Below are 14003 nucleotides of genomic sequence, written 5' to 3'. Positions count from 1 at the left end.
AATCCCTATCAAAAGAACACCAGCATTCTTCAAAGAGCTAGAACAAACAATCCTAAAACGTGTATGGAACCATACACCAAAAGACCATACCAAAAGACCCCGAATAGCCAAAGCAATCCTGAAAAAGAAAACCAACCAAAGCCGGAGGCATCATAATCCTGGGCTTCAAGCTGTATTACAAAGTTGTAATCATCAAGACAGTATGGTACTGACACAAAAACAGACACTCAGATCAATGGAACAGAATAGAGAACCCAAAAGTGGACCCACAAGCGTATGACCAACTAATCTTTGACAAAGCAGGAAAGAATATCCAATGGAATAAAAGTCTCTTCAGCAAGTGGTGCTGGAAAAACTGGACAGCGACATGCAGAAGAATGAACCTGGACCACTTTCTTATACCACACACAAAAATAAACTCAAAAAGGATGAAAGACCTAAATGTAAGACAGGAAGTCATCAAAATCTTCGAGGAGAAAGCAGGAAAAACCTCTTGGACCTTGGCCTCAGCAACTTCTTACTCAACATGTCTCTGGAGGCAAGGGAAACAAAAGCAAAAATGAACTGTTGGGACCTCATCAAAATAAAAAGATTCTGCACAGCAAGGGAAATAATCAGCAAAACTAAAAGGCAACCAACAGAACGGGAGAAGATATTTGCAAATGACACATCAGATAAAGGGTTAGTATCCAAAATCTATAAAGAACGTATCAAACTCAACACCCAAAATACAAATAATCCAGTGAAGAAATGGGCAAAAGACATGCATAGACACGTCTCCAAAGAAGACATCCAGATGGTTAACAGACACATGAAAAAATGCTCAACATCACTCATCATCAGGGAAATACAAATCAAAACCACAATGAGATACCACCTCACACCAGTCAGAATGGCTAACATTAACAACTCAGGCAACAACAGATGTTGGCGAGGATGCGGATAAAGAGGATCTCTTTTGCACTGCTGGTGGAAATGCAAACTGGTACAGCCAGTCTGGAAAACAGTATGGAGGTTCCTCAAAAAATTAAAAACAGAACTACCCTACAACCCAGCAATTGCACTACTAGGTAATTATTCAAGGGATATAGGTGTGCTGTTTCAAAGGGGCACATGCACCCCAATGTTTATAGCAGTGCTATGGATAATAGCTAAAGTATGGAAAGAGCCCAAATGTCCATCAATGGATGAATGGATAAAGAAGATGTGGCATATGCATATATATATATACACATACATATATATATATATATATATATATATATATATATATATATACACACACACATATATATACATACATATATATATACATACACACACACACACACACACACACACACACACACACACACACCATGGAGTATTACTTGGGAGTCAAAAGGAATGAGATCTTGCCATTTGCAACTACATGGATGGAACTAGAGGGCATTATGCCAAGTGAAATTAGTCAGAGAAAGACAAATATCATATGACTTCACTCATATGTGGAATTTAAGATACAAAACAGATGAACATAAGGGAAGGGATGCAAAAATAATATAAAAACAAGGAAGGAGACAAAATATAAGAGAATTAAATACAGAGAACAAACTGAGGGTTGCTGGAGGGGTTGTGGGTGGGGGGTGGGCTAAATGGGCAAGGGGCACTAGGAAGGACACTTGTTGGGATAAGCACTGGGTGTTATACCTAGAGATGAATCATTGGAATCTACTCCTGAAATCATTATAGCACTATATGCTAACAAACTTGGATGTAAATAAATAAATAAATGGACCTGAGCCAATTGCCATCTGTTACCTATCATCCAAAAAAGAAAGCCTTATTCTGACTAGTGAATCACAGTGGTGTTTTTACAGCTCCAGAAATTCATGTCAGTTCAGTGTCAGTGTCCATTAATTCCCCAAAAGTACAACCCCAATGCACAACCACCTTGGTAAATGGCCAGAGATTCTTTGGGGGAAAAACTAGGAAGAAGACTGACAGAGAAGGAAGAAATACTTTTGGTCATGTAGCAAGGTCCTTCTGCAAGGCCTTCTCTTCATTCAAGGGCCAATTTATTTGGTAAATGAATAAAACTGAGAGCAGGCAAACAACAGAAAAGATGAACAAAACTAAAAGTTGGATCTTTGAAAAGGTAAAATCAACAAACCTTTAGCGAGACTAACCAAGGAAGAAAGCGAGGACCCAAATAAATAAAATTATAATGAAAAGGGAGACATTCCAATCAATACCACAGAAATGAAAATGATTGTAAGAGACTGCTACGAACAACTATATGTCAACAAACTAGACAGCCTAGAAGAAATGGATAAATTCCTAGAAACATACAATCTACCAAAATGAATCATGAAGAAATAGAAAATCTGAACAGATCAATATTGAATGAGGAGACTGAATTAGTAATAAAAAACCTTCCAACAAAGAAAATCTTGGGACCAAGACTGCTTCCCTAGTGAATTTTACCAAATATTTAAAGAATTAATACTGATCCTTCTCAAACTCTTCCCAAAACTGAAGAGGGAAAACACTCCCAAACTCATTTTACAAAGCCAGAATTACCCTGATATCAAAGCCAGAGAAGGGCACTACAAGAAAAGAAAACTACAGGCTGATATCCCTGATGAATATAGATGCAAAAATTCATAACAAAATATTAGCAAGCCATGGGTCGCCTGGGTGGCTCAGTCGGTTGAGCCTTCGACATGAGCTCAGGTCGTGATCTCACAGTTCGTGGGTTTGAGCCCCATGTCGAACAGCTCGGAACCTGGAACCTGCTTCAGATTCTGTGTCTCCCTCTCTCTCTGCCCCTTCCTCACTTGCACTCTCTCTTTCTCTCTAAAATAAACATTAAAATTTAAAAAAATTTTAAACAAAATATTAGCAAGCCAAATTCAATAGCACATTAAAAAGATCATATACCATGATCAAGTGAGATTCATCCCAGTGATGCAAGGATGGTTCAACATATACAAATCAATAAATGTGATACATTACATTAATAGGATGAAAGACAAAAATCATATGATCATCTCCATAGATGAAAAAAAGAGCACTCAACAAAATTCAACACCTACTCATGACAAAAATTCTCATGATAAAAATTCTCAGTGGGAAAACGGAGAAACAAACTCTTAACTATAGAAAATAAACCGATGGTTACCAGGGAGGAGGGGGAGTGGAATGGATTAAATAGGTAGTAGGGATTAAGGAGGGTACTTGTGATGAGCACCATTGTATGGAAGTATTAAATCACTAAATTCTACAGCTGAAACTAAATTTACACTGTATGCTAACTGGAATTTAAAACTTGAAAAGGAAAATAACTCTCAACAAATAAAATATAGGAAGAATATACTTCCATATAATAAAGGACACATATGACAAGCCCATAGTGAGTATCTCACTCAACTGTGAAAGGTCGAAAGCTTTTCCTCAAAGATCAAGAACACGACAAGAGTGCACACTCTCACTACTCCTATTCAACATAATACTGGAAGTCCTAGCCAGAGCAATCAGGCAAGAAAAGAAATAAAAGGCATCAGAATCGGAAAGGAAGAAGTACGACTGTGTCTACTTGCAGATTACATAATTTTATATACAGAAAATCCTAGACTTCACCAAAAAACAGTTAAATATAATTAACAAATTAACAAATACAAAATCACCACACAAAAATTAATGGCATTACTGTACACTAATAATGGGTTATCTGAAAAAGAAATAAGGAAAAAATCCTATTTACATTAGTATCAACAATAAAATACTTAGGAGTAAATTTAACCAAGGAGGTGAAGGTCTATGTACTGAAAAAGATAAGACACTGAGGAAAGAAAGTGAAGACACAAATAAATGGAAAGATATCTCATGTTCATGATTGGAAGAATGTTATTAAAATTTCCATATTACCCAAAGTCATCTACAGATTGTTCAATCCCTATAAAAATTTCAAAGGCATTTTTCATAGAAAACAATCCTAAAATTTTTAAGGAACCACAAAAGACCTTCAATAGGCAGAGCAATCTGGAGAAAGAACAAAGCTGGAGGCATGACACTCCTTGATTTCAAACTGTATTACAAAGCCACAGTAATCAAAACAGTATGGTTTTGGCATTAAAAAATAGACACATAGATCAGTGGAACAGAATAAAGAGCCCAGAAATAAAACCATGTAATAAGGTCAATTAATTTATGGCAAAGAAGCCAAAAACCAAGAATGTACAATGGAAAAAGAGCAGTCTCTTCAATGAGCAGTGTTGGGAAAACTGGACAGCCACATAGCAAAGAATAAAACTGGACCACTCTGCTATACCATACACAAAGGTCAACTCAAATGGATTATTAAAGATTTTAATATAAAACTTGAAATCATAAAACTCCTAGAATAAAACATAAGCAGTAAGCTCCTTGACATCCATCTCGGTGATGATTTTTTGGATTTGACACCAAAAACAAAGGCAACAAAACAAGCAAGTGGGACTACATCAAACGAAAAAGCTTCTGCCCAGCAAAGGAGGAAGCCATTCTCCAGATTTTACTTTCATCAAAATAAAAAGGCAACCTATTGAAAGGGAGAAAATATTTGCAAAACATATACCTGATTAAGAAGTTAATATCCAGTACACACAAAGAACTCATACAATTCAAAAGCAAATAAATAATCCAATTATAAATGGGCAGAGGATCTAAACAGACATTTTTCCAAAGAGGACATAGAGATCAGCAGGTACCTTTTAAGGTGCATAGAAGTTATAGCAAAGGGAATACAGTCAATGGTATTGTAATAGCATCGTATGGTGACAGATGGTAGCTATACTTGCAGTGAGCACATCATACAGAATTGTCAAGTCACTATATTGTACACTTGAAACTAATGTGTGTCAACTATACATCGATAAAACAAACAAACAAAAAAACCCAATGGATAGAACAAAAGAGGAATATGGGACAAGATGGAGGGAAATATGTTAATATGAATGTAGGGGCTATTAATGCAAAATTGTATATAGGCATGGAAGAGGATTGGTCCAGTTCACATCCCACTGTGCTCCAATCCTGGTTCCATTCTTGTGAAGAATAAGCTCATCCAGAGATGAACATCTCATATACGATGAATATGTTAAAGAAATGCTTGAGTTGTTTAGGATAGAGACGAGAATATTTAGGGGAATGATGGCTGTCTTCAGTTGTCCTTCACTGTATGAGGTGCTAGATGGCAGAACCAAGACCAGTGAGTAAAAGTCACAGGGAAGGCAGGTTTCAGCTTATTATAATAAAGAGCTCTTAAAAACTTAGAGCTCTATAAATAGGGAAAGACTGAAACATAAAACTGTATGTGCCCACCACTTGAAGTTTTAATCAGAAATTAGAAGACCACCTGGAAAGATTATTTAAAAATATGTTTACCGTGTAGAGAACTGGAACAGTTGGCCCCAAGGTCCCTTCTGACTCTGTGAGTCTACATCTTTAAATGGGATTCTGCTGAGACTACTAGATACTAACCCCCACACATACCCCTCCTTTTATAGGTAAGTAGGCTCCACCTATTCTCTGTGTACACTACTAATGAAACTTTTTCCCTAAGAGAAAGATTAGAAGTCTACTACAATACTTTTTCTTTATTATTTTACAGTTTATGAACAGTATTTACATGAGATTCTCCCATTTGCCCCTCAAAACAGTCTCATGAAATGGGTACAGCCAGAGTTTGCTTGCCCTCTCTCTCTCTCTCTCTCTCTCTCTCTCTCTCTCTCTCTCCTTCTCACACACACACACGCACACACACACGCGCGCGCACACGCATACACATAGAAGCACATATGTGCACATGCACAAAGAATGAATACACACAAATTCATACACAGACCCATGCTAAAATACATGCATGAGGTAAATTTCAACCTTTATTGTGATCATAACTGATGCTTATCAAATGTAATTGGTTATTTTAAAAGTCAATCCAAATGAAATCTGAATAAGCTCCATCTGATTGTCAATTTTCTGGTTTTAATATTATATAATAGTTTTACAAGATGTTAATACTGGGTGAAGCTAGGTAAATGTTGCATGGGACCTCCTTGTATTTTCTGTTCAACTTCCTGTGAATCTATAATCATTTTCTAATAATTTTCCAAATAAAGTCCAAAAAATCAAACTAAAATATGATATCACACTGGTACTCATGAGAGAGAGAGCAGGTAGGGAAGAGGAAGGCATGAGTGTTGATACATAGGCACATGTACCCCAATGTTTATGGCAGCACTTTCAACAACAGCCAAATTATGGAAACAGCCTAAATGTCCATCAACTGATGAATGGATAAAGAAGATGTGGTTTATATATACAATGGAATACTACTTGGCAATGAGAAAGAATGAAATCTGGCCATTTGCAGCAACATGGATGGAACTGGAGAGTATTATGCTAAGCGAAATAAGTCAGTCAGAGAAAGACAGACATCATATGTTTTCACTCATATGTGGATCTTGAGAAACTTAACGGAAGACCATGGGGGAGGGGAAGGGGGAAAAAAAGTTACAGAGAGGGAGGGAGGCAAACCATAAGAGACTGTTGGATAATGAAAACAAACTGAGGGTTGATGGAGGGTGGGGGAGAAGGAAAAGTGGGGGATGGGCACTGAGGAGGACACTTGTTGGGATGAGCACTGGGTGTTAAATTATATTTTTTAAAAAAAGAGGAAGGCAGAAGACAGAAAGATAAACTAAAAGCACAAGAACTTTAAAAATAAGTCATAGTGAAAATGGGCCTAAAAGATTTTAAAAATAAACAAGTGGGACTACATCAAACTAAAAAGCTTCTGCACAGCAAAGGAAACCATCAACAAAATGAAAAGGCAACCTACCACAAGAAAGAAAATATTTGCAAATCATACATCTGATTAAGCAGTTAATACCCAAAATATTTAAAGAACTCCTACAACTCAATAGCAAATAAACAACCCAGTTTAAAAATGGGCAGAGGATCTGAACAGACATTTTTCCAAAGAAGACATTCAGGCCAAAACTACACCACTAATCATCAGGGAAATGCAAATCAAAACCACAATGAGCTATCACTTGACAACTGTTAGAATGGCTATTACCAAGAAGCCAAGAAATAACAAATGTTAGTGAGGATGTGGAGAAAGGGGAACCTTTGTGCACTGTTGGTATGAATGTAAACTGGTGCAGCCACTATAGAAAACAGTATGGAGGTTCCTCAAAAAATTTTAAATGAAACTAACCATATGACCTACCAATTCCACTTTGGGGTATTTATCCAAAGAAAATAAAAACACTAAGTCAAGAAGATATATGCACCCCCACGTGCAATGCAGCATTATTCATAATAGCCAAATATGAAAACAACCTAAGTGTCCATCAATGTATTAATAAAGAAAAATGTGGTATATATATATACAATGGAGTATTATTCACCCATTAAAAAAGAATAAAATCTTGCTACTTGCAACAACATGGATAGACCTTGAGGGTATTTATGTTAAGTGAAGTAAGTCACAGAGAGATGAATACTATATGGTCTCATTTATATGTGTAATCTAAAAACAAAACAAAACAAAACAAAAAAAACCCAGCCTCATAGATACAGAGAACAGACTGGTGGCTGCCAGAGGCAGAGCATGGTAGGTAGGCAAAATGGGTGAAGGGAGTCAAGAGGTACAAATTCCAGTTATAAAATAAATGAGTCATGGGGATATACAGCATGGTAACTATAGTTAATAATACTGTATTGTATATTTGACAATTGCTAAGAGAGTAAATCTTAAAAGTTCTCATAAGAAAAAAATATTTGCAACTATGACAGATGTTAACTAGACTTATGTGGTGATCATTTTGCAAGATATACAAATATGAAATAACTGTACATCTAAAACTAATATAATGTTGAGCATCAATTATACCTCAAAAAAAAGTGTTGGTGAGGATGTAGAGAAAGGAGAACCTTGTGTACTGTTGGTGGGGATATAAATTGGTACAGTTAACTGTGGAAAACAGTATGAAGGTTCCTCAAAAAATTAAGAATAGAGAGCCACCTAGGTGGCTCAGTCAGTTAAGTGTCTGACTTTGGCTCCGGTCATGATCTCACAGTTCTCAAGTTCAAGCCCCACACTGGGCTCTGTGCTAACAGCTGAGAGCCTGGAGCCTGCTTCAGATTCTGTCTCCCTCTCTCTCTTCCCTTCCCCGACTTGCGCTCTGTCTCTCTCTCTCTCTCTCTCTCTCTCTCTCTCTCTCTCTCTCTCTCAAAAATAAATTTAAAAAAACATTAAATTTTTTTTAAAAATTAAGAATAGAGCTACCATATGATCCAGTGATTCCACTCCTGGGTATTTATCCAAAAGAAATGAAAACACTAACTTGAAAAGATATATAACCCCCATATTCATTGCAGTGTTATTTACAATAGCCAAGACATGGAAACAATCTAAGTGTCTACTGGTGGATGAATGGAGAAAGAATATGTGGTGTGTGTGTGTGTGTGTGTGTGTGTGTGTGTGTGTGTGTGTGTGGACAGACAGACAGATAGATATTATTTAGCCATAAAAAAAGAGGAAATCTTGTCATTGTGACAACCTGGATGGTCCTTGAGGGCATTATGCTAAGTGAGTAAGTCAGACAGAGAAAGACAAATACCATATGTTTTCATTTATATGAAATCTTAACAACAATAACAAAAAATCCTAAACTAAAAGTACAGATACAGAAAAGAGATTGGTGATTTCCAGAGACAGGGGGTGAGGGTGAAGGTGGACAAAAAGGTGCAAACTTCCAGTTATATATATATAAAGTCTTGATGTAATGTACAGCATAGGGACTGTAATTAATGAAACTATATTATATATTTGAAAGTTATTAAGAGACTATATCTTAAATGTTTCCATTACAAAAAATTTTTTAATTTAAGCTAGTTTAAATTTAAACTAGAATTTTTAACGATGGGTTAAACGATGTATGTTAACTAAATTTAATATGGTGGTCATTTTGCATATATACAAATATCAAATCATAATATTGTACATCTGAAACTAATAAAATGTTATATGTCAATTATATCTCATTAAAAATTTTTTTAACTGGGGAAAATTTTCTAAGTACAGGAAATGAAACATTTTTGTATTCCAAGTGCTTTTTAATAACTTAGAACTGATCCATAAATAAAGACAGCATGTAAACTGATAAGAAAACTCACTAAAGATCCCACAAAATAATAGGCAAGGGAAGAAAACTAAAAAGAATATAAATTAAACTAGTTTTAACACTTAATTATTAAATTAAAACAAAACAAATTCTATATAGAAAATTAATAAAAATTATTCAAAATAAGAATAGCTAGTGCTGTCAATGGCAGGTTAAAAAGAAACTCTCATATACTTCTGTTATGAATAACAATCACTACCACCTTTTGAGAAAGTACTTCAGCAATAGGCATAATGAATTTTACAAGTGTCTATTCTTCTTGACTTAGTGATGCTGCTTGTGGGACTCTATTCTAAGATCTAAGTCAGAATAAAAAGCTTTCTCTGCACTCTTATTTTATAAAAAAACAAGAAAATTGGAAACACTCCTAATGCACAACAATAAAAAGTGGTTAAGTATATTATAGCATCTTCATGTCATGAAATATTTTAAAATCATCTTAAACGATATTTTGTTCTTGGGGCACGAGGGTGGCTCAGTCGGTTGAGCTTCCGACTTCGGCTCAGGTCATGATCTCACGGTCAGTGAATTCAAGCCCCGTGTTGGGCTCTGTGCTGACAGCTCAGAGCCTGGAGCCTGTTTCAGATTCTGTGTCTCCCTCTCTCTCTGCCCCTCCCCCGCTCATACTCTGTTTCTCTCTCTGTCTCAAAAATAAATTAACATTAAAAAAATGTTTTAATTTTCAGTTTTTAATAATTAGTCAAAATATAATTGTAAGTGAAAAGGCAAAACAAAATTATATATACGTATGGTATGAGCGCAATAATATAAAAATAAGCGTAGAAAAAAAGGCTGGAAAATATACCAAGAAGTGACTGTCACTCAAGAATAAGACTAAACCAATTTTTATATTTTCTAATTTTCTGCGTTTGAAACAAACCATATTTTACTTCTACAAAGGTAAAACTAAACAGTATTCCATTTTTTAAAAAAGCCTCATATCCAAACATATACCCCTTTCTCCCCGAAATACCAAATAATGGGTAAGATTTGCAACCATCAAGCCAGAGAAACTGGAAGAGCTGGGAGGAGTCCAGGATGAAGAGTTTGGCCATGAAAGGGTACCGAGAAGGACCTGCTACTGTGTTCAGAGTTCTAGGAAGCTCCCTAAGGGCAGAAGGAAGAGGCAGAGGCCAGAGGTAAGGCAGAGACATGAGGGTTGGTGAACAGAGATCATGAAGACCAACTAGTGTAGGCATCAACAACCCAGACAAAAGACTGAGGAACAAGGTGTCAGGGAATCATCTGAATAAATACTGGGGATACTGGAAAAACAAAGAAAGCTTCCCACTGAGCCAGATTTGGTCTAAATATGAGAGTGAGCCCAGGTGGAAGGTAAACATAGTAAGTGAGAGTGCTGAGCATTCTTCCTCCATCCCAACATTAGGCATCTTATCCACCTGCTGTGCAAAGCCCAATTTTGTCCACCCTCTCTCTTATGCCACCAGATCTTTTCAGCCTGAGATTCAATTCTGGTGGCCAGCAAACAAAAGAGCCTCTACCCAAATGAAAATACAAAACATGAAACTCACCAGTCAAAGCCAAAGTATTCATTTGACGTCTCTATCCACACGAACAGCAAAACCACAGACAAGAGAAATGAAATAATCAGAAATGGGAAAAATATCTTCTCTTTCTGGGAAGATAAATAAAGAAGTATAAATTAGATCCATTTATCCATGTCACCTCACCAATATCTGTATATACTTGTCAAAGGTCTGTATAGTTGCAGCTCATTACCCTCTGGAGGCTGGAGTGACCACTGTATTCGCTTTACCCCTGTGGAATTTTATATAAGCCTATTTCTAACATTTATTAGTTAACTGCAATTACATGCTTATATGTTTGTATTTGGTGAGACAGTTTCTTCTTTGAGGGAAAGGAGCTTCTGTTACACACCTCTACCCTGCCAATATCTAGCATAGTTCCTTAAATGTCACTGTTTCTTTTTTTTTTTTTTAATTTTTTTTTCAAAGTTTTTTATTTATTTTTTGGGACAGAGAGAGACAGAGCATGAACGGGGGAGGGGCAGAGAGAGAGGGAGACACAGAATCGGAAACAGGCTCCAGGCTCTGAGCCATCAGCCCAGAGCCTGACGCGGGGCTCGAACTCACGGACCGCGAGATCGTGACCTGGCTGAAGTCGGACGCTTAACCGACTGCGCCACCCAAGCGCCCCTAAATGTCACTGTTTCTTAACAACCATCTTGCATTTATCCACCTCTTCATCTGCCAAGTGTTTGTTTGGTAACTCATTCATTGAGTAATTCATTCACTCATCATTCATTGGTTCATTTAGTCACTTATCTACCCAAACTAGGGGGATAGAGGACAGGTTAGGAAACAAGGCTTTTTTTGAGTCGCTTCTTTTGCCAGTACAATGCTAGAAATTTCACAAACTACTTTCATTTGCTTAAAATTTCAATAACAGCCATATAAGTTGGGTATTGTTAACCTCACTTTGCAGAAGAGCTAAAACTCAGAGAGGTGAAGTAATTGACTTAAGGTCACACACCCAAAAAGTGGCAGGGTCACTGCCTACATCTCTGAGCCTAAAGCCAGGATGGAGAATATCCTTACGGAGGAGGTGTTCAAACAGCCTTGAAGGCAACCCCTACAGTGAAAGTCACATCACAAACCAGAGGTTGCCAAGCACCTCCTAGGAATATTAGGTTTGGGTTGCTACCTGAGTTACAATCTTAACATTTATGTATCATATGAGTAAGAAATTTTGCCTTTAATCTGTAATCTTTAATCTGGACAAATTAATCTCTGCCCTGTCTATATTATGGTATTATTGTGAAAAGTAAAAATAAAGAAATTAAATGGAAAATGTAGAAACGATATTCTAAAAAGATGAGAGATATTACAGCTATCAACGTACACTTTCTAAGTTTAGGAGGATGAAGAGTACAGGATCTTTGCCTCAGGTCTTATATTCATTCTCTACTAAACCTTGTATGGACCTTTAAAAACATGTATCAGATAATGTCATTCCCCTGCTCAAAATGCGCCAAACTGCCTGACGTGGCCCATGAGATCCTCCATGGAGGATCCTGTCCACCCCTGACCTTATCCCTTGTCCACCCTGACCTCATCCCATTCTGTACACTCTGTTTCTGAACTCCAGCTACAGTGGCTTTCTTTTTGTCTCTAGAACATGACCAAATTTGTTTCCACCTCAAGAGCTTCATACCTTCTGGCCCTTTTGCCTGGAAAACTTTTGCCCCCAGATGTATACGTGGCTAACTCTACCTCTCTATTCAGGACATAGCTCACATGACACATTTTCAAAGAGGTCTTCTCTAAACATTCTCCCATCCCAGGTTCTAACACATTTTCCTATTTATTATCTTCAAAGCTCTTATCACCACCTGAAATCATCTTTCTTCATTTATTGTCTATTAACTAACTCATCCCCCTAGATTGTAAGCTGCAGGAGGGCTGAGGCCTTAGTTGTCTTATTCACTGTGGCACATAGTAAGTGTTCCACAAACTTGTTTTTATTGAATAAATCCATTTCCTTATAATAGATTCTCACTGTTGCCACTCTTGCTCAATCATTTTCAAAGGCTCCCCATAGTTTACAAGAGAAAGTTCAAACACTTCAGCTTGACACAAAGATGTTTCATAATCTGGTCAAAATATTCCTTTCCAACCCTGCTTACCATTGTTTTACATGTCCCTAATCAACACTGGAAATTTGTTTTTCCCTAAACACACCACTGTGCTTCTCTATCCCTTGATGTCTGACCACCTCATTCCCTTTACCCACAATCCCTTGTACCAATATTTCTGTATGTGAAAGATCAGTTCCACAAGTCCATGGCTCCAAGGAAAGTAATAAAATAGCTAACATTTATTGAGTGCTAATTTTGTGCCAAGCACAATTCTAAGTGTTTCCCACATATTACCTCTTCCATCCCCACAACAAATCCCATTGGTGGGTACTGTTATTACCATCTCCAATATTCTAATGAGGAATCTAAAGCACCAGATGTCAAGTAACTTGCCGAAGGTAACACAGTGGTAAAGCTCTAATTTGGAGATAGTCAGTGGTGAAGACAGGTAGTCTTTTCCCAAAACAAAAGATTTTAGGGTTTTTTTTTCATTGTTAATTTTTTAAAAATGTTTATTTATTTTTGAAGGACAGAGAGACAGAGTGCGAGCAGGGGAGGGACAGAGAGAGAGGGAGACACAGAATCCAAAGCAGGCTCCAGGCTCTGAGCTGTCAGCACAGAGCATGATGCTGGGCTTGAATCCATGAACCGTGAGATCATGACTGGAGCCAAAGTCAGATGCTTAACTGGCTGAGCTACCCAGGAGCCCCAAGATTTTAGTTCTTATGCTATATGCTCTACTCCTTCCTCTGAGCAGAATGGAGCCTTGAGAATTATATAGGGATGCTAGGAATTATCTAGTCCAATTCCATAGCAGTAAGGAGGCTCAGAGATCTCCCATAACCAGCCCAAGGGCAGAGGTGGAAACAGTACCCAAAACTTCTCCCAGGCTCTAGTCCAGAGATTTTTCTATTATACCACACTGCCTCAAATGTCACCCTTCCCATGAAGCTTCCCTTTCTCTTTCTTTTACTACATAGTAACTCTCATATAACTTACTACCTCATCCCTAGGTAATAAATATCTGTTGAATCAATTTTCTCTTCTCCATTTTATCATCACTACTCTAATCCAGACCACCAACATCTCTTACCTTAAATACTGCTATTGCTTTCTCTTTGAAGGCAAAGACGTCTCCCTCCCTATTTTGTACTTTCCGATGCATTCTC

General features: G+C 37.2%; 1 protein-coding gene across 10 annotated transcripts in view; it reads right to left on the bottom strand.

Moving 5' to 3' along the window:
• GDPD4 (glycerophosphodiester phosphodiesterase domain containing 4) overlaps positions 1-14003 on the bottom strand; it is a 174677-nt gene that overhangs the window by 135459 nt on the left and 25215 nt on the right. For 9 of the 10 annotated variants that reach the window (XM_045038692.1, XM_045038693.1, XM_019811762.3 and 6 more), the window contains exon 3: positions 10748-10851. In XM_045038692.1, coding sequence (XP_044894627.1) covers positions 10748-10851 — 104 coding nt within the window. Of the gene's footprint in view, positions 1-10747; positions 10852-14003 lie in introns of those variants that run through there. The other variant, XM_045038697.1, reaches the window with a different exon arrangement.

Source organism: Felis catus, chromosome D1, assembly GCF_018350175.1.
Source record: "Felis catus isolate Fca126 chromosome D1, F.catus_Fca126_mat1.0, whole genome shotgun sequence".
Lineage (NCBI taxonomy): Eukaryota > Metazoa > Chordata > Mammalia > Carnivora > Felidae > Felis > Felis catus.
Note: the sequence above shows the minus strand (reverse complement) of the source record. Positions and strands in the feature narration are given on the sequence as shown.